The following is a 21,038-nucleotide window of genomic DNA, read 5'->3' as shown; positions in this document are numbered from 1 at the left end:
AAAGTTCCAGTAGTAGCAAAACCCTTAAATGAATTTCCTGTAAGTTTAAAATACTTGAAACCTTTAAAGATGCAGTGAACTGGTTTTCTCCATAAGGAAAAAAAAAAGCACTTAGCTTTTAATCTTGACATAACCTTTACTTCTCTATAAAAATCATTTATACTGCACCATAACAGAGTATCTTAGAACAGCAACACATGGAAATGGTTAAAGACCTCCCCCACCCTTTATTTATTTATTTACTCTAATGCATGTACATAGCCACAGTGGTACAAACTGAGCTGCCAAAAATGCTAGAAACAAAAGCCAGACTATTAAGACCTTTGCCCCCTCTTTCATTATTTCTTAGCATTTTGCTATGTCCTAGTCATGCAATTCTCTTCTTACGCATTTCTTTTGGCCTTTATATAAAGCTGAAGGGTCAAATTACACCTCCATTTATATGGAATGCCCCAGGTCCTTTTCATGATGCTCTGCAAATCCATTGGCACTCAACCCACATTGTGAGTAATCAACATTAGTTCAGCTCGTGCCTTTGTAGTAATTAAAGATAACAGGCTGAGTGTTTTGAGAGCACAATTCTAAGCAATGAGCTCTAAGTGCTGCTCTGTCGCCATTCTTTGACCTTCTTAAAGAGGTCATTTTATTAAGTGTGTTAGTGCCCATGATTTTCTTGTCTGAAACTACGTTGCCTTAGATAAATGAGTTGCTGCGGGTATTTCTTCTTCCATCAATATCCTGTGCGGCCATATAAGGCCAGCAGTGAGAGGAAAAAGCGGCATCGAAATGGAGTTTGAGAGAGGAGAAGAGGCTGTGGGAAAAGAGGGCTGTCGGGAAACAAAGAACAGGAGTACTTGTGGCACCTTAGAGACTACTCCTGTTCTTTTTGCGGATACAGACTAACACGGCTGCTACTCGGGAAACAAAGAAACGTTACTCATCAGTAACAGAGGTTCAAGTTGCCTCTGGACATTGACACACATTGAAGTAGCACCCCCACTGCCTTGGGCATGGAAGCCTTTTCCAAAGCAGTGTCTGTGGGGGCTGCACACCCGCACCCTCTACTGGAGGCAGGCGCTCCAGGCCTCAGTCTATCTAAGGAAGTGCAGCTGTTTACCTTCTCCACCATAGGCTCTTCCATAGAGCCCCTTTTTACAGTTTTCCATCTAGTTTTAGGTATTACGTTTAAGGGAAATGTTTCTCTCGTTTCCAGTCAATTGCAGAACTTTGAACCTTCATGGGCTTGTCTCACACTGAGACCACTCTGACTGGCGAATCCCTAAAAGGGACAGACAGACTCTAGAGGGCTGGGGCCCCATATAGGGCCTATAATGGCTGCTGTCAGCACTCACAATCCTCACACAGGCAAAACGATCAGCCCCGACTTCTCCTTGGGTACCCAATTCCAAGCAGGGCTCAAGTGTAAGGCCTGTGAACAGGACCAAGAAGCCCATGGAACCTTCCATCTTGGCTACACTTCACACAGAGGCTTGGAGAATAGCACCAAAACCAGTTCCATAGACCCATGGGCCTGCCACCTCCACATTCACCTGTGACATTTTACCTCCTGACATGAGGAATCCATTCTTGTACCCACCCCAACACACGGCACTGACACCACACCATAGAGCCATCACATCTCAGAGCAGACTCTTCCTGTGAAGAGAGAGCAAAAGAGTAAACCCTGCTGTGGTACCCATGACACCTAATAAAAGGAAGAAACACAGACAGACACTTTTCCCAAGATGATCCTCTGGAACAGACCTCTCTGGTGCACCTGGACACAGCAAAGGGTGCAATGCTGCTAGAGGGTGCATACGTGCAGAGAGCACCAATCTCACAATTGAAAATGTACAGGGGTCCGCGATGGGCAGCGCTTACTGATGGCGCTGCATAGGGGTTTAGCAGCTGAGTCACAACTCTGTCCTGTTTCTAGCATCCACTGCCGGTGGTCACTCCCGGCACTGTGACGGTCTCCTTTCTGGTAGCATGTGATTTGGCCACCAGACACATTGACTGTTGAGTCAGCCCCCTTCCAGGGGGCTAACAGAATGCAAATATATATATGTTTCCCACAAAAGAAAGTTTTCAGCTCGCATCCAGGCCTCTGTGGGCTGCATGCCCTTGCCTCAGGGTTTACAATGTCTCTATCCCCCCTTATCTCCAGGGAGAAGGGGGTTGTACCCTTTCGCAGGAAAGGGGTTGGTAAGGAAGCCTAGGCCTTCCCTCTCCACTGGGTTCTGGCCCAGGAGCCTATGACAGGCAGCATTATCAAACACCAAGGAGTGCTTCAGGGCTGTCACTCTGGGCCACTCCCTACTGCTGGCCCTCCCAATCCAAAAGCCTCACAAACGGTTCACCAGAAGATGGAGCGAATGGTTCCCTATTCCTAGGGAAAGACTAGTCCCTCACCTAGGGCTTGCGATAGCACCGCTTATAGCCCTCCGTCCCTACAGCCAGGACTCCAGCTAAGGAGTGTCAAGATAGGTCTTTCCTCCTATCCTGCCTGCTCCCCTTCTGAGCTGTCTGGCTATCTTTTAAGCTCCTCCTCCAGCTGCAGCAAGCTCAGCAGATATGGTGGGGAAGAGCCACTTGGGCCCAGAACTGCTCCTTAACACCTATCCCAGTGTGGGGTTTATATACCCATTACAGGCCTTAAACAGCAGCTTATCAGCCTGAATTATTTATTGCAGCAGCCCTTTGTAGAGTGACTTAGGGAGTGCAATGCCTACTTTAGACAAGCTGATCATTTTCAATAAGTTTAAAAAAAGGTTGTTTAAAGTGAGCTAAATCTCTCAACTTGATGCATTCTATACCCTTCCCAACCCACCAGAAGAACAATTTAAATTTGCTACATATACAGAGGGACAGGAACTTTTCCTGTGATTACACACTCCTAATGCAACATAAAAGACCTAAGATTTATACCTTTATTTCTCTTTAAGACCTTACAATGTGTTTACTAGCCCCTACTCAGAAACAGTTTTAAGGAGACAGAAAAAAAATTAAATAATGCAGTGACAGTGAAAATTATCAATGAAGCAAACAACAGCTTGCAAGATAAATTTTAAAAGCTGAGTATAGTAAAGAAAAGCAAGAATTATATTGAACTCAAAGCACACACAAGTGTACAAATATTCCCCAAAACTTTATTTATAGAAACGTATTCAAATTCAGCATTTGAAAACGAGAGAGAAAGAGAGAGAGACAGGAATGCTGATCAAGTTAGAGAATCTCATGTTCAGTTACATTTTCTTTGATTAACTAGCACCATTAAGTCACAAACCACAAACTAAATCATAATTATTTCTAGACATGTAAAAAACTCCACCATTATAAAATGCAATACTCTAGTAATGAAAATCCTTTTCAAACATTTGTATTAAAAATTGGATCTGTATTAACTACTTGTAAGAGATGAAAGTAGTTTAAAAATGGAGTTTTCATACCTACTATGGTGGCTCAAGGTAAATCATCCATAAAAGCTAGTTTGTTCCTAAGTCTGTTTATCCTGATCAAGGGAAAGCACCTACAAAAATCAGCTTTTCACAGCCCTCTGCCAACCAAGCAGGTAAGAAAAATTTAGTGTGCTACACATACACACAATACAGTATGTACCAGACTCGTCTTATAAAATAACATCTTCCTAGTCTATAAAAATACTAGTTGGACTACAAAATTTCTGAGCGTTTAGTCAAGCTGTCTTTCTGCCTCACACAACCACAACATCAGACTGAAACACATTGGTTTGTACCACAGTCTATCAGCATGAATACAATTACTAAAAGGAAAGATCCAAAAATTTTGCCATTAGACTGATTTACTGTTCTAATTTCCCCCTCATGTTTATCTGTAACATTAGCATTTACTTATCTGTTTCTAGTGACAGTCACACACCCTTAACATTTCTGGATTGTGTTCAAACTATTTATGAAAGTGCTGAAAGTGCAATCAAAGGGTAGGTCTACACTTACCTCCGGGTCTGGCGGTAAGCAATCGATCTTCTGGGATCGATTTATCACGTCTTGTCTAGATGCGATAAATCGATCCCGGAAGTGCTCGCCGTCGATGCCGGTACTCCAGCTCGGCAAGAGGAGTATGCGGCATCGACGGGGGAGCCTGCTTGCCGCGTCTGGACCCACGGTAAATTCGAACTAAGGTACTTCGAATTCAGCTACGTTATTAACGTAGCTGAATTTGCGTACCTTAGTTCGAAGTGGGGGGTTAGTGTGGACCAGGCCAAAGAAGAAAAGAAGAGAAGTTTATATCCATTCATCCAGCATATCTACCTGAGGGACAAGTTTTCAGAAGGCTGTGTGCAAAAAAACATGCATACATTTGCGCATGCTCAAACACATGCGTGTATTTCCGCCAACTTGTCCCCTAATATTTCTGGCAAAGGGAAGGATGTTCCTTTCACAGGATTTCTTTAGCAAGACTATACTACAGATGGTTGGAATTCATAAAATACTTTTGATCCAGTGTGCTCCTTATGTATTAAAACTATCATGATAATATGGTGGAAAAAACCCATTTTGTTTATAAATGGTAACTTGCAGTGTCCAAATATTGCCCTAGAATACAGAGGAACCAAACCTATACTCTCAAACTTTTTCAAGCAATGTCCAGTTTACAGTAGCATATTTAACTTATCAATTAATTACAGATAATTTAGCAAATGTGTTCATATGCATACTAAAATAACCTAGCAAATTATTTTCTACTCCAGAACATCTAGAATGTCTTCTGATGAAAATACAACTGTATTAAAATCTGTTTCAAGCAATATTTTGTACTTTAATGTACAAGAACTGGGAAACCCAAAAGGTGAACTCGACCCCCTCCACCAATACAGACACACAGACCTTGTGTCAAAACACAAATTAACATTTCTTCCTCTCCTCAACACCCCCCTTTAAAATGGTCTCCTGCGACATGCATCATAATAATTAGTGCCATTAAAAACTGAAAACATGCCCCTTTTGACAAAATGAACAAACTTTTCCAGAGGACACATGGGCTTGCTGGAATGCATGTTATGCTCCTGGCAAAACAAGGTCTGGAATGTGACATCAAACCCATTATATAGGATGCGGATAAAGTGTTCTCTGGGTTTTTTCCCATCCTGCCACAACTCAAAGACTAATCTGGCTGCAAATCTTGGAAACCTGGCTTCTGTAATGCCCAAGGCACTGAGAACAGGTGACAAGGTTACATCATGAGCTGAGTAAAGGACAAATAATTCTTCTTTCTTGCCTTCTGCAATGCGCTGCATCCGGTTAACAGTCTGATTAAGGAGAGGATGAATAGCCAGTAGTGCATACCAGAAATAAAGTTTCTTTTCTTGTCTCTCTCTCTCATCCTCTAACTGGTGTGTCTTAATTACCTTAAAGTGTTCAATGTCAATGCAGCCATTTTTAGTACAAGGGAAACTGACATTGTGGCAAAAATGGCACAACATAGAATCTATTGGGTTAGAAGCTCTTAATTGCCTAGTGGGAATGCCTACTATTTTTGCCATATCCACATATGTTCTCTCCAAATGGCTGTTTTTCACCCTTAAGCTATACTGGCGGCGTTGCTCCTCTTCTAGGTAATGGTTTCTCATTGGGCAATCACAGCTTCCAGAACAAAAGATAGTGCTCCACTGATGTTTTATGTTAATTTTCTTCCAATCAAAATCTGGAAGGAAAGTATACAGAAGTGCTAGCCCACTCTGCAGGGTTCGACTTTTTCCTGTTGTTTCCAAGTAGAGATGCTTTGCTGTCCAATCACTTGATAGCAGTTTATGTTTCTTTATATAAATTTCCCGTAATAGCTGTCCATTATGTAAGTGCTGTACAACACCTAGGAGAGATTCAAAAAATCCTGTTATCAGTGTTCGGATAAACGGGTTCTGGGAAATGTCTAGAACTTTGATATTTTTGGAAAATGACAATTTAGCAGTTTTCTAACATGCATAAATTAGTTAAAAAAAATGTTGATCTTACCCAGGAATCAAATTTCACTTAAGCTTGGCTAGTATCCAGGAAGATTTCACAAAGTTCCTGAATAACAGCCAAGCTTGAGTGAAATTTGATTTATATATACATTATATATATATATATACACACACACACACACACACACATACATACACACACACACACACCCCTAAATCTGAAATATAGGTTAGCTCTGTATACTCTTCAGTGTAGATAAACAGATAGTTCTATAACCTTTAATAATAAAGCAGCTCATTCATGAGTAGTACTGGATATAGAACTTTAAAATAATCGAACAGAAAAGCAAGTCTGATGATCTATGAAAAATACTATGTGGTTTATAAAATGGATCCACATTCAGAGATTAACTCAGTTTCCAGGAGAAATTTGTTAACACAGTGCTGCTTGCACAGATAAACAGCCATACAGTTTCAGAACAGCCCTTAAGAAGTGCATGTCACAAACCTGGAATGGGTTAGGGGAGCATAAGCTGGAATACAGACTCTCAAACTAGGGAAAGGAAATCAAGTCCCAACGACCAGCCTCTTCCCATTCTTTCTTCAGAGCTTGCTTTATTTCCAGAACCAAAATTCAAAGCCGGCACAAATCAACTCATACTACAGAATAACACCCTCCACATCTCAGGCCTTTACAGCTTCAGACGGCTGGGAAGGGAGAAGTGCCCCCCTTCCCCTACAGTAGGCTCCTTTGCAACAGACTCCCTTTTCCTTTTACAACCCTGTCCAGCGCAGCCAAGTGATGGGCAAGAACTCGGTTACTTTTGCATGCCAGAGCACCTTTACACGTTGTCACAGGGAGCGTCAGTTCTGGATACTAACTGACCCATACAGCCGATGGATGAGTCCCGGGATGGGGTAAAGTTAGATTTAAGATTGATGTATAGGTTACCCTGCTGCATGGCAGAAATCCTGGGATAGCTTTGCAGATTCCTCAAGATGGGTGGTATTGCAGGGGGAGGCCAATGTCACTCAGCGACTGATACCCATGAGGAGGAGGATTCTTTTGATTTGACTCCGGAATTTACGGCTATGGTGACAGCCACAGGGCCACCCCAGCTAGTTTCTGGTTTTACAAATCTAGCTGGCCACAATCTGGATCTAGTGCTAGGAATGGGTCTGGAGAAGTTATGATTACACTTTCAGCATGGACTGGCCAACTAGTTATTGTTTCAATGATCCACTCCAAGGTGATCGATGAGATCTGACAGGCTCCAGAAGGTTGAGGGAATTTATTGTGGTATGACTGACCATTATCAAAAGTCCGATCAGTGAGACACTATAGCTGGTGCTTCCTCAATACAGAAAGGAGGCAGCTGCTGGCATTCTCCACAGAGGCTCCTCAACTCTACAATGTGTTTGCCACCCTCTTTGGCCAGAGCCCAGATTTCTCCTTCCAGATACATTGCAAAGAACTCCATTATTCATAAGTATTTGGGGAAGAGATAGAATTAAGGTATAATGATGTTATGGGGCAGAAATGAAGAATGTGCAGGTGGTCCACAGTGTACTCCTGGGGGAATTTTGTGCCACTGCGCAATGTAGAATTTTGAATAAATTAATGTTGTGCGTGCAGAATTTCCTTTTTTACCCATAGAAATGGGCTGCAGAGATGTTGGCTGCCACTAGGAGCCGCTGGACCTGGCAGAGCCCAGCTCCCAAATAGAAGGCAAGGCTGGCTGAAGGGGGTGGGAACTGGAGGGTTCCCAGCAGTTGCAGTTCCCAGCACGCCCTGAAGGAAAGAGACAGCAGCACACAGGAAACTGTGCAAGCCTGGGACCCAGCATCCGGCTGTTTCTTCCTGTGGATCTCTGGGAGGGTAGGGTAGGGTCCGTGAGTGTCTGATCCGGAGTGGGGGGAGGCAGCTGGCCACTGGGGAGTGGTGTAGGGCTAGGGGTTGTGAGTGTCTGGGCTTTGGGGGGGGAGGAGGGGAGCGGAGCAGCTAGGCCTCTGGGGGGAGTGGGGGTGTGAGCGCCTGCACTGGGGAGGGGCCACTGGCTGGGCTCTGGGGGGGAAGCGGGCAGGGAAGAAGGAACTGGGTTAACATAGGGGTTTCTTTAACTCTCTACTTCTGGGGAATTTTTGTGTGTCTGTATTGTTACAGACATACTTGCTGAGAGGTATTTTGAAATAAATTACCAAAATAATTGAAACTGGTGTGATTATGTAGTGTTATTTTGACAAATAAAATTTGCAGAATTTTAAAATATTGTGTGCAGAATTTTTAATTTTTAGGCACCAGATTCCCCCAGGAGTAACAATGGATATGAATGGTTCAGTATTGTTTTAAATATTATAAAGGGAGTCCAGAGCATGGAGGTGTGTGCTGCTAGTGTGTTTTTTAGAAAGCAAAATAAATCCATATATGGAGGTAAGAAATCTGACAACAGCAAAACTAATTCCTTGCTCACAACCACATTTCAACCCAACTGTGTAATGACGCCTTTCCCTAGGTTTATAGATAGGGATTTTGTTTTGTTTTGTTTTATAAGGGCTTTTGTTAATTTTGGAGGAAAATATTTGGACAGCAAATAAAAATAAATGTACAAACAGGGATTGTAGCTTATACACAACGGGTGCTATACATTGACCAGAATTGATAATACACATAAAATACACAAATATATTTGAGGACCTGAGTCCAACATGTTTTCATATATCATGTGATATATATACTTCATTTTTATTACAATAGTGAGGATAATGTATTTGGTTGACCTAAACTGTAACATGGTTTTACAAACAGGAAATGCATGATGGTGTAATATAAAGGTTTTATCAGAATAAATGAGGGACAGAATGTTACGCACAAGGAGTAAAGCCATGACAGAGTTAAGCAAACAATCCCCATTTGCTACCAATGAAAGCTATACACTACATAACAAAGCCATCATGTGTCCTATACATGTCATATTTTAGAGCCAAGCTAGTTCAGGAATGTTTTAGAATTGTTAAACAATTAATTGGAATTCCTTTTTAATCCCATCATCTGTAAAATTCGGCTCCCTTCATATCAACTTAATCCAATTGAACAGAACTCAGAAAGAGAAAGAAAAATAAACTCATACATTAAAAGCCCCTCATATAATCTAAAATAGAGTTTCCATTTCCATACCGACAAGTGCCACAATTTGACATGTGCTCTCTCAGGATCTCCCTGGGCTAGAAGCAGAAACTTCATCACAGCGGAAAATTGTCAATTAAATCTTGCCAATCATTTCTAAATTTGATGGATCATCAGATATTGAACTGTAAGCCTGCTACCAACTCAGCATTAATTATTCTTCCTGGATGTTGGACTAATGTACAGTTTTAGGGGGTGCAGAGAGGAATTCCATGTTTGGGAGAGGAAGGAAAAGGAAATAAGGTTGATTTTTTTTTTAAATGGCAACTGTTTGCCGTTCTGAGGTTTAACATGTTAGTGATGCATTAGTAGGCTGAATATAGGCAAGGTATAGGACACTATCATGACTGTGTGGTATATGCAGCTTTTGACATGGCCATATCCCATCTACACTGGGACTGGAAACAAAGTTAGCTGGCAGAATCATTTTTCAACATGGTTCTACTTAATACACACTGAATTCCTATCTAAACAGGGCCACAGAGCCCTGGAAGTGGACTATGTTTTGTTGGAGACCGAGAAGAAGGTACAGGAACTTACCTGTCTGTGTAAGTTCTCCCATTTCACACAAAGAATGACTGGGGTAACGAGGCAGGCTGCTCAGGGTGCCATCCATTTGGGCTTCTGAGCCTTGGGACATATGCCTAATAAAAGCTTCAAGTTGAGGGTGAGATGGCTTCCTGAAGAGGTAAACCAAAACATAAACACTCTCGTAAGTGAATGCAAAAAATAGCTCAGAAAAGTGAAGAGTTCTAATTAGGGTCAGTTCACGTAATCTCATGACAAGGGGATATTTCCTGTTGAGAAAACATCTGCTCTTAGTCAGGGCTTTCCTTAAAAAAATCCAGCCACATAGCTCTGCACTGATATTAAAGAACTGGTGAGGACAAAATAAAGAACTTTAATGTGTCCGAATGTCCAACAAGAATATCAAAAATTCAATAAAAGTTAACATTCTTCAGTTTAGTACCTTTTGTGGTTACTTGCACCAATATCATTATAACAATTTTGGGAAAAATCCCTTGTGTGGAGGGATTTTTTTTCAGAACCAGAAAGACTACTCCATTTCAACAGCATGGTCTGTAGCCACACGACCTTGGTTTGTGATTTTGTCAGGTCTGATAATCTAAATAGGGCTGACGGGGTCAGTATTTAGATGGGAGATCTTCAGGGAATTCTTAGGTACTATAGTGCAGGAAGTACTGTTGGCAATGCAGTAAGTCATACTTTTCTCTGAGTCCAAATTACATTTCTACTCAGTTTCTTAAAGGGCACTGTGCCACTGCTGGAACTGTCTTTAAATGAGAAGACAAAGCAACCTCCTAACTTCTCCTGGCCATTAGAAACACCATGGTACTTTTTGTAAGAGTAGAAGAATTAACCCACATGACCTGGCCAAATTAATGGATAATTCATGGGGTAACTACCCACCTGCAAATTCACATTCAGCTTTAATTGAATAAGATACTCCTTGTATCAAATAGTATAGTGTTAGTCTGTAACCACTTGCAAAAGTGTTTTTAAAAAACTATTCTTATACATACTTGACATGATCTTACAGCTAAATTTTCATTTATATTGTAGTAGCACCCAAAAAGCCTAAATGAAATGGGGCCCTTTGCATCAGGCACAGTACAGACACATGAGATGACATGCATCCTAACACTCTTGACCTGACAGTTATGAATGAGGCCAAAACAAACCAAGCAGTGTCACAGTAAGATTGAGGGGAGATATTCACAGAATACTTCGTATTTTACCCAGGCAGGCAAACCGACAATGAACATCAAATATTCTCCATAATCTCTGTCTAGCAGCAGAGTGTGAGAGTGAGTTAGTTCATATAAATTGTCAGTGTTAGTGGCAATATCTAAATTACATGTTCACAATTTAATAGAGTGACTAAAAGTCATTTTTAGGACCAAATATCCCTGCAAAGATACCCTGATTTATATACATGCAGTATGTATTTCACTACTAATAAAACTTTGCACTTCCAAGCCTTTCCAAGTGCTTTACCACCATTAACGAAACATTCATCAATTTCCCTCTGAGACAAGTATTTTCATTTTACAGGTAGAAAAACTGAGCAGCACAAAGCTTAAGGAAGTTGCCCCTGGACATTCAGTCATAACATGGACAAGGATCAATATTTAAACATTACACCAACGCATAACATTCTTTCAACAAATAATTTCAGTTATGTGAAAAGTAAATATTTGGCTTCCCTGATACTACAAAAAAGAAACATAGCTCTAGCTCTGAAGTAGTCAGGTCTTGGCTGTTGCTCCATTTCAAACTTTTGCAATGTCCTCGGATATAGGGCACACCTAGGAACTCGCAGTGGCACTAAAATCTCTCATGCATTGCAGCTTCCAAGGTGTCCTTGTCACTGTGGCATGTAACTAATGGACAGCTCTATGAGAATGAAACAGAGAGGCAGCAGTATGGAGCAAGGAGGTTGATAGATACTGGCCTTTCCTTCTCATCAGTGAAGATGGCTGTAACAGAAAGATGGTTAACCCCATCCTAAAGTTACACCCCATCAAGAGGAGATGGCTACTCCACAGCTGTTCCTTTGGCCTTTCACTGAGACAGCTGGGGAAGTAGTGTGTTTATTTTAAGAAATTAAATAAAGTACACATGCAGTAACAGTAACTGACTGCAAACATTCTCTTATCATACAAGTGTCATGGCTACAACTGTCATGGATATAAGCAAAAAGTATCTGAAATTAACAGGTGTTCCCTATATCCCAAGGCATTGCAATAACTCAGAGCTCAAATTAATGGAAGATGTGTCTAAATTCCTCACCCTGCTTTGAAAATCTCAACTAAGGTGATTCCATACCACAATATGAACTCTTATATCATTGCTGTTGGTGGGCTACTTAAGGGGGTATTTGAAGATTAAGCAAGAAGATAATAAGAAAAAAAATGAGGAGAGAAGCAAAGGAATAGTCTGATTTTTCTGTGTATGGGTGGGAACTTAAAAGTGTACGTTCAAATTCCATGACAGGACTATATCACAGATGTACATGTTAAGTCATATATTTAATGCATGCAGAAATGCAAAATACGAAACACACACACACAAGCTTTGAAAATCATAACAATGGTGTGTTTGCATTCTCATATTCCATTACATACAAGATACACTTCTAAAAGGTTCTACTTTTTCATCTAGTCCAGTGTCATTGTATTTCCCCTCCATCCCTATCCCAACTATTTCAGCTCTAGACAGCTTACTTAACCATGGAAATCCAAGACTGTTGACATCGCCGCAATATGGCTTTTAGCCATCAATTTGAGATATAGCCACCTATTTCTTAATATTACTTAGAAACAATTTGATTGGGATTTTGGTTTTAAGCAGAACTGACTTTGACTTTATAAAGAGAAATTCTTAAAGGGTCTCTAGTACTTTTATGGAAAAGTTTATATAGAACTATTTAAAAACAAATAAAGACACACATCTACACCCTACCGACTTTTGCCACAGTAATATACAAAACTGATATGAAAACTAATGTCTACGAACTTTATGCTTTTCTCTGAAAGTTATCTGAACCTCTAGAGGGTGCCATAATGCCATCTGAATAAAAGCATTCTGAAACAAGAAATCTGGCATCAGATTTTCTCAATATAAAGGCAACAGTGCTCACATGGGATCTTCCTAGATGCATAGTTCCATGGGAGCAGATGTCTTTTGTTAACAAGAATGTATCTAGCATGAAGATACACTAATTGCATTAGCTCTCAGGCAAATCAGTTCACTCAATTGGGATCAAAATGCCCCTTTCTTTTTTGTCTGCAGTCTTAAATAGATTCCCAAAACCACAGTGTGTATTATAATTTTCTTTATAGAATATCAGGGTTGGAAGGGACCTGAGGTCATCTAGTCCAACCTCCTGCTCAAAGCAGGACCAATCCCCAGACAGATTTTTGCCCTAGATTCCTATGTGGCCCCCGCAAGGGCTGAACTCACAACCCTGCGTTTAGTAGGCCAATGTGCAAGCCACTGAGCTATCGGTCCTACCCGTAGGTATTAGAAAAAAGTTGTTTGTACTTTACTGTAACTATGTAAGTGGAAAATCATGAGCAGTGACAAATTGTGAGAAAAGAAAAAGGGCATAAAGAAAAGTTTAAGTTTTACAGTACTAATACAGGTTTCAGAGTAGCAGCCGTGTTAGTCTGTATCCACAAAAAGAACAGGAGTACTTGTGGCACCTTAAAGACTAACAAATTTATTTGAGCATAAGCTTTCGTGGGCTACAGCCCAATTCTTTGGATGCATGCAGTGGAAAATACAGTAGAAAGATATATATATGTATATATATTTACACACAGAGAACATGAAACAATGTGTGTTACCATACACACTATAACAAGAGTGATCAGATAAGGGGAGCTATTAGCAGGAGAGTGTTTGTAGTGGTAATGAAAATGGCCCATTTCCAGCAATTGACAAGATGATGTGAGAAACTGGGGGGGGGGGGGGGGGGGAGGAGGGGAATAAGCATGGGGAAATAGTTTTACTTTGTGTAATGGCCCATCCACTCCCAGTCCCACGAAAGCTTATGCTCAAATACATTTGTTAGTCTCTAAGGTGCCACAAGTACTCCTGTTCTTTTTGTAGTATTAATACAGTTTGGAAGGAAAACAAATTAATTTATGGGATTTTAGCCAATTCCACGCTGTTTCCAGATTTTGGAAATTTTTATGTAGGTCAAATAAAGTGCAGTGTTAGGAAAATACAGGCCATAAAAAGTTTTCTTTATTTCTAGATCACTTCGAGTTTCCTAATATAGCAACTTCGGCCATGTACTACAAAGCTTAATCCTGTTCTAAATACGGAACTTAACTAAACCTACAAAAAGTTTAGTGCATTTGACGTGTCTCAGGAAAATGAATCTAAAATAAAAGAAATACATTTAAAGAAAATTATTTTGTATGTAATCCTTCTGCCAACGGGTTTGTACAAAATTTGAAGGCTAGAACATGATCACAATTTTTTTTTTTTTTTGGCTAACCAAAAGCAAGCCTAAAACCTTTGTGGTCTTTTAATAAACTTTAGCCGGCGTAACCTGCCATTTGTACTTTTCTCCCAGCAATGCTCCCCTTTAATGACATTTCTAGCTCTTTGGTTAAGCTCTTCAACCAACACAACAGTGAGACAAATTGCAAGAGCTGCTCTACTACTTGCTCTGCTGCTTCTGTTACATCACCTATAATTCTAGTGGACTAATCCCATCCCTGGTGAAACTGTTAGGAATTATTTGAGGGAAGGAACGGAAACCACATAGCAGATATCATCTCTCAAAGCATTATTACTGGTACAATGCAGAAGGGAGTGATACACAATACTAGGACAGAACAACTAATATCCAGGACTTAATAGCAACCTTTGAATGTCAATGAATTACAAAACACGAAACTGATACATTAAGTTATTTAATTTCTAAGTTTTTTTTAACATACAGATGCTCCCCGACTTATCCAAGCATTCCGTTCCGGAATGCCCTGCGTAACTCGAATGTTGTGTAAGTTGGAAACATATACCTGACAATGACGCAAAAAAAAGAACCCCCCCTCAAAAAAACCCAACTCCTATTTCTAGCTTACGCAACTTTTTCTGTAAGTGCGGCTTGGTGTAAGTCGGATTTGCGTAACCCAGGGGGCATCTGAACACGCACACACCCACAGAAATCAGTACAGACGATTACGTTATTGGATTCCCTATTCTGAAAGCTGGATTTCAGACCTGGAAAGCTTTCTGGTTGCTTCCTATAATTTCAGAAAAGTAGAGAAGCAATCCAGAAATGATGGAGTTTCTTTGCCAAAATGTGTTTCTGCTTTCTATCCTTATTGTAAAACTCCAGTATGAAACAAACAAACAACAAAGTATTCTAGTGGTTTTACTGTGGAAAGTTTCTATATAAAAGCAAACAGAATTCTGCAAGTGGTGTTGAAAAGCAATTCTTGCAGTAGTATTTAAACTGGTAGTTGACAAATTCCCTTTTCCCAAAGATTTTTTTTATTTAGATTACCAATCTTACTGTTGAATCAGCCAATTTACAGATGCCGCAGGAGATGGAGTATCTAGGCAACACTGCTAAGACTGCTGGGACTGCTTCTGAGCAGGAAGCAAAGAAAATGACTCAGTTGTGTAGTTGAAAAGATGAAGCCCTCAAAGAAATTTGTAAAATTTAATTTCCATAACATCACAGAAGACTCAAAGTGCAATAAAAGGGATTCATTGTGTAATTTGACTGACTTCTTTATTATTATAGCAGCAGCATTACAAACAGCAGTTGGTGAATCAGGAGTTAATATAGCAGCTATTTCAAATCAAGTCAGTCCAAAATTTGTTTTTAAATTGTCAGCCAGTACATTGTGAAATTCATCAGCTGTTACCATCTAACTTTATCTGATCATGGACATCTATTTTCTGGTTATTAGTTGAATGACTTATTTATATCTTTGATTTTTAATTAAGTTTTTATTGCTGTAAAATAAAATGATGATTACCTGTAACAAAATACAAGCATTTATTTCCTTTTAACAATAACACGTGCTTGCTTTTTTCATGTGACTTCCTGTTACCAATGCATTATACTACACTGGGGTTAGATACAGATCTATATTGGGATAACAAAAAACATTTGCCAGTTTCATTTTCTGGCTTTCATGCATTATTAACACCAATGTGGAAGAATGTTTAAATCCAAACATTTTTTTTAAGTCTTTAAAAGCATTTATATTAGATCTTCTAGAACCCTTTTTAGAAAAAAATAAATGTATGCCAAAACTATGACAGTTCTGTTCATGTTATATTGCTATGCACTAAGGAAAGTATATTGTGAAACTACATGAAAAGGAACCATATATACACCAATGGCAAAAACTTAGCTGACTCATCCTGACATGAAATTGTTTTTGTTTCTATTGGATTACAGTAACTCCTCATTTAACGTCATCCTGCTTAACGTTGTTTCAATTAGGGAACATGCTCGTTTAAAGTTGTGCAATGCTCCCTTATAACGTCGTTTGGCTGCCTGCTTGTAAGATTCTGTGGAAGAGCAGCGACTTTACAAGAGAGCATTGCACAAGTTCCGCTTCTCCGCCTTCTTCCCCCCCGCCCCAGCGCTTAGGACTTTCTGGAAGGGAGGGGCAAGACCAGGGAAGCGCCATGTCTCTGCTCTTTCCCCTCCCTCCCAGAAAGTCCTAAACGCCACTAAACAGCTGTTTAGTGGTGCTTAGGATTTTCTGGGAGGGAGGGGGAGGAGCGGGGAAGTGCTGCGTCTCCACTCCTCCCACTCCCTCCCAGAAAGTCCTAAGCGCCGCCAAACAGCTGTTTAGTGGTGTTAGGACTTTGGGAGGGGGGAGGGATGTGGCCCTGGAGAGGAGGTGGAGTGGGGGTGGGAAGAGGTAGGCCTGGAGTGGAACGGGGACAGGAAGAGGCGGGCATGGAGCATTCCCGGCAAAGTCTGAGCCTGTTCTTCTCCAGGGAAGCTGCTGCTGCAAAGGTGCTTCCTAGCGTCCTTGCCTGCAGCGGGCTGTGCCTGTGTGGGGTAAGCCAGGGGCACTTCCCAACCACAGTACAGTACAATCCAGTATACAGTATAATGCCTTTTGTCTGCCCCCCAAAAATTTCCTTGGAACCTAACCCCCCGCATTTACATTAAATCTTATGGGAAAATTGGATTCGTTTAACTTTGTTTCACTTAAAGTTGCATTTTTCAGGAACATAACTACAACGTTAAGTGAGGAGTTACTGTAGGTCTAGAAATCAGGAGATATTTTAGCTGGTTTGATGAGAAATGAACCCTGACTTCCGTTTTGTGGTTTAAACTGTTAACTAGTTAGATGCCTCTGAACGTATACAGCACATTGGGAAATTCCTATTTTTGGTATCTTTGTTAAAAAACAAAAACAAACAAAAAAAACCCACCTAAGCTGCAACACATACAGAACCAAGAGGAGCCATGTTGTAGAATTTGGGTCCAGTTTGCCATGGAGTACATTTTGTGTGTGTGTGTGCGTGAGTGTGCATGTGTGCGAGAGACATGAATTCATGGTTTTAGGTATATACATGTTTTTCCCACATGCATGAAATGTGATTTATGCACAAAAGGTCGTGTTAAGTCCTCAACAAGCTGGACATACATTCTGCAGCAAGGCCCCTTGCTTCTGTGACACTCTGGGACAGCAGCTTAGAAATTCTGCTGCACTTATTTAAAGTTTTAAAAACGGAGGTTTTACAGATTCTGGGAACTCAAATCAGTACATGGAAATTGTCAGGGAATTAGCTGGAGCTTTTGCCACTGAGAAAGGTATCGCTCTTGGTACACCAGAAGGCCTGGGAGGCCATTCAGGATCATACAGTGAACTCATTAAGCTGGATATGTTCATTCAAATGCTGAGCATAAAAATAGAACATCAACTCAAGACTTCAGAGTTAAAACAGGGAGATGGATATGGACAGTTCATGCACCTCAGACCTACTGTTTGAGGCTAACTCAGGAAAACAAAACTGTCAATGCACCCAATTTACATCTGGAAGATTTTTTTTTCACCCATCATGGCTAGAACCTTTTTTTTTGATTAATAATTCAAATCACATTCTGTGGCACAATTGTATTCTTGCTACAAGTAGGCTGCATATTTTAAAAAATATTCTTTTACCACATAACGTGGATTAAACTGAGTAGAAAGTTCTTTTTGTTTTGTTTTCTTTCCAATAAATACGACTACTTATGACATTTGGCAAACCACTATGCTCCATATTTATTAGAGCATAAGCTTTCGTGGACTACAGCCCACGAAAGCTTATGCTCTAATAAATTTGTTAGTCTCTAAGGTGCCACAAGTACTCCTGTTCTTCTTTTTGCGGATACAGACTAACATGGCTGTTACTCTGAAACTTATGCTCCATATGTTTGTTTTAGTGAGGTTAAAAAAAAAAAAAAAAAAAGATAGATATTGGAATCTACAAGTCATTTGAGATTAAACTTCCATGAAAATTACAGGGTCAAACTGAGTAATAAAATGATGGAGTACAGCATTTATTAGTGAAACTGACATTAAAATCTTATCTTGACAAGAAAATACATGTTTATTTTTTAATAATTTAAATATTTGTAAATATTCATAAATAGAATAAATAATGCAAGATGCTAAAGACAAACAGAAGACAAGCTGTCAGACTATGATTAAAGGAAAACTGTGCTGTAATATGATATTTTAATCATCGTGTTCAATTACTCAGTCACATGTTTAAAAATGTGTCTTAAATATAGCGAGAAGAAAAAGTTAAATGAATAGTTAATCAAATAGGAAGCTGCCAATTTGACAGATTAAAGATGTACACTAGAATGCAGTGGGGTGCACTCTCTCTGTTAAATCTTTCTCTGGCCAGGTGCTGTGTTCACAGCACAGGAATCTGTGCGCTGAAAGACATCTGCACGCCTCAGGAGAGAATCTATGGAAGTATGTGAGGATACCCAGGAAAAGGGATTCCTCACCTCCACATGTCCACAAGGAAGTGGAACTTGCTGAAGGAATATGAGCAAATTTCCATTCTGTGTACTGACTGGAGTTACTGAAGTCGGGCTAGAGCCAGACAGACGTGCTCCAGAAGACGAGAAGTGGACAGGCTCTTTCATCCTATGAACACTGAGCATCAGAACCCAGATCACGCCACTGGTTTACTAGGTGAGACAGTGTCTGCTGTGTGGTTTCTATCTGAGATCTCCCTTAACAGCTCCTACTGATCTGTCAAGCCTTTGGTCACACCTGGCTCAGATCCTTCTCCCTCTCACTCCTGGGGGGAATTCTGTGCCATAATTAATGAGCTGTGGATATTTTTAATATTTTGCACAGAGAAAAGCTTCTGCGGGAAATTTATTGCAGTTCCACCTTTTGCCCAGAAGAGGGTGGTGTGGCAATAGAACAGAGCAGCCTCAGCAGAAAATAACTTTAGCTGGAAAGTTGCTGCAGTTTTGCCATTTTCCCATCAGAGGACACTGTGGCAATAAAACAGAGCAGAAGCTCCCAGCCAGCTAGGGAAGAGAAAGAACCTGCCTTTTTTTACAGTGCCTGTCGGGCCAAGTCAGGAGACAGGGGCCATTGGGAGGCAGACAGCATGGTGCTACTGGGGGGTCAGACAGGGGCTCATAAGGGCTAGTTGGGGACGACAAATGGGGGATGGGGCTGAATGGGAGTGGAGGTGCAGGGACACGGGGGGGAAGGAGGTGCAGGTCCACACGGTGATGGGGGAGGGGGTGGAGGGCCACATAGGGACAGGAGGTGGATGAGTGGGAGCACAGAGACACATGGGGACAGTGGGATGGAGTGCGGGGCCACGTAGGGATGGGGTTACTGAGTGGGGACAGAGGGGAAAGGGTGCAGGACCACATAGGGATGGGGGAGTGGATGTCTGAGTGGGGGGGTGAAAGGAGACTAAATGGGAGAGGCTAGGGGTCACACAGGATCTTCATTGGGGAACCTCCCTAACAATCCCTCCCCGCCCCCCAAAAAAACCTGTTTCATACTTTTGCCACCTATACCCAACAACCCTCCAAATTCACACCCAGGCTCCTTCCCAGCAATTACTTCCCTCTCCCTCAGCTCCTCCGTTACTCCATGACTCCCCATGCACTGCTTCTGAAAGGTGCAGGAAATATGGTTCTGTACTGTAGTTTAAATGAATCATCAGAGTTAATATGCCTAGTAAGGAATCTGTCAAAAAACATTTCCTGAATCTTTTTTGTTGTCTGTATTGTTACAGATCTACTTGCTGACAGGTATTTTGAAATAAATGACCAAAATAATTGAAATTGGCGTGAATATTGTGTTATTTTGTCAAATAAAATATGCAGAATTTGAAAATATTGTGCACATAATTTTTTGTTGCTGAATTCCCCCAGGAGTATCCCTTTAAACCAGGGGTTCTCAAACTTCATTGCACCGCAACCCGCTTTGGACAATAAAAATTACTATGCGCCCTCAGGAGGGTGGACCAAAGCCTGAGCCAGCCTGAGCCTCTGGTGCAGGGGGAGGGGTCCCACTTTGGGGTCCAGACCCACAGTTTGAGAACTGCTGTTTTACACCAGCTTATTGTATTTGTATTTTAATATATTCTGGCTCACAGTTATACTGAAACTAAGTTCAGTTTTTCTTATGCTTACTGAGTTTAGATGATTGTATAACTCCACAAGGGAATCACATACATTTTTATGCAAGCCTGATGTCAACTTCTGAGCAGTCAAATAGCTATGGATTGAGGGACTGGATTATTTCCCTCTTTGGAAGACAAATGAATGGCCAGGGATATAGGATTAATAAATTATCCTAATCTGCATAAAGAACTTTGAACAGAAACACAATACAGTTTAGCCTTACTTACTCACTAAAATGCAGCAACTTTCACTTTCTTAGGACATGTCACTGGGCAGGACTCCCCAAAAATTAGTACTTTTCAGCCTTTAACTATTTTTGTAGAAGTACTCCCACTTTCTAGCCTTGCCATATGCTTCTGCCATGTGGTTTATAGGATAAGTGGATCAGCTTCTAAATAAGATTTAGCATAATTCTTGACAGCCTCTGCACCTTATTTTGAGAGGACTCTGCTGTTATTTTTTCTGTAAATTCTCCCAACACTGCACTACCCTTTGAGAGCTACACTGGTGACAGCAATGGAGCATGAGTGTACTGTTACAGCCATGCCTTCTAGCACTGGTGGGAGCACAGCAGCCTTAAAGACCACAGACCAAATTCCCTGCTACTGTAAGCAGATACAGGCCTTCGGAAGTAAGTGGAGTTGCACCCACTTGTGCATGAGACATACCCAAAACTCAAATATTGTTATTTAACTTAGTCACATCAATACCTCACAAGCACTTGCCAATTA

The 21,038-nt window shown here is 40.8% G+C and overlaps 1 protein-coding gene across 1 annotated transcript in view; it reads right to left on the bottom strand.

Annotated features, from left to right (window-relative positions):
* Window positions 1-3,129: 3,129 nt before the first annotated feature.
* The window catches only part of PXYLP1 (2-phosphoxylose phosphatase 1), an 87,860-nt gene continuing 69,951 nt past the window's right edge, over window positions 3,130-21,038 (bottom strand). The window contains exons 5-6 of the mRNA XM_054040374.1: window positions 9,666-9,805; window positions 3,130-5,847 (exon numbers count right to left, since the gene is read on the bottom strand). Coding sequence (XP_053896349.1) covers window positions 4,916-5,847; window positions 9,666-9,805 — 1,072 coding nt within the window. The 3' untranslated portion in view covers window positions 3,130-4,915. The remainder of the gene's footprint in view (window positions 5,848-9,665; window positions 9,806-21,038) is intronic.

The sequence above is a fragment of the Malaclemys terrapin genome, chromosome 9 (genome assembly GCF_027887155.1).
Source record: "Malaclemys terrapin pileata isolate rMalTer1 chromosome 9, rMalTer1.hap1, whole genome shotgun sequence".
Lineage (NCBI taxonomy): Eukaryota > Metazoa > Chordata > Testudines > Emydidae > Malaclemys > Malaclemys terrapin.
The sequence above is the reverse complement of the archived record's forward strand: the minus strand, read 5'-3'. Positions and strand labels throughout refer to the sequence as shown.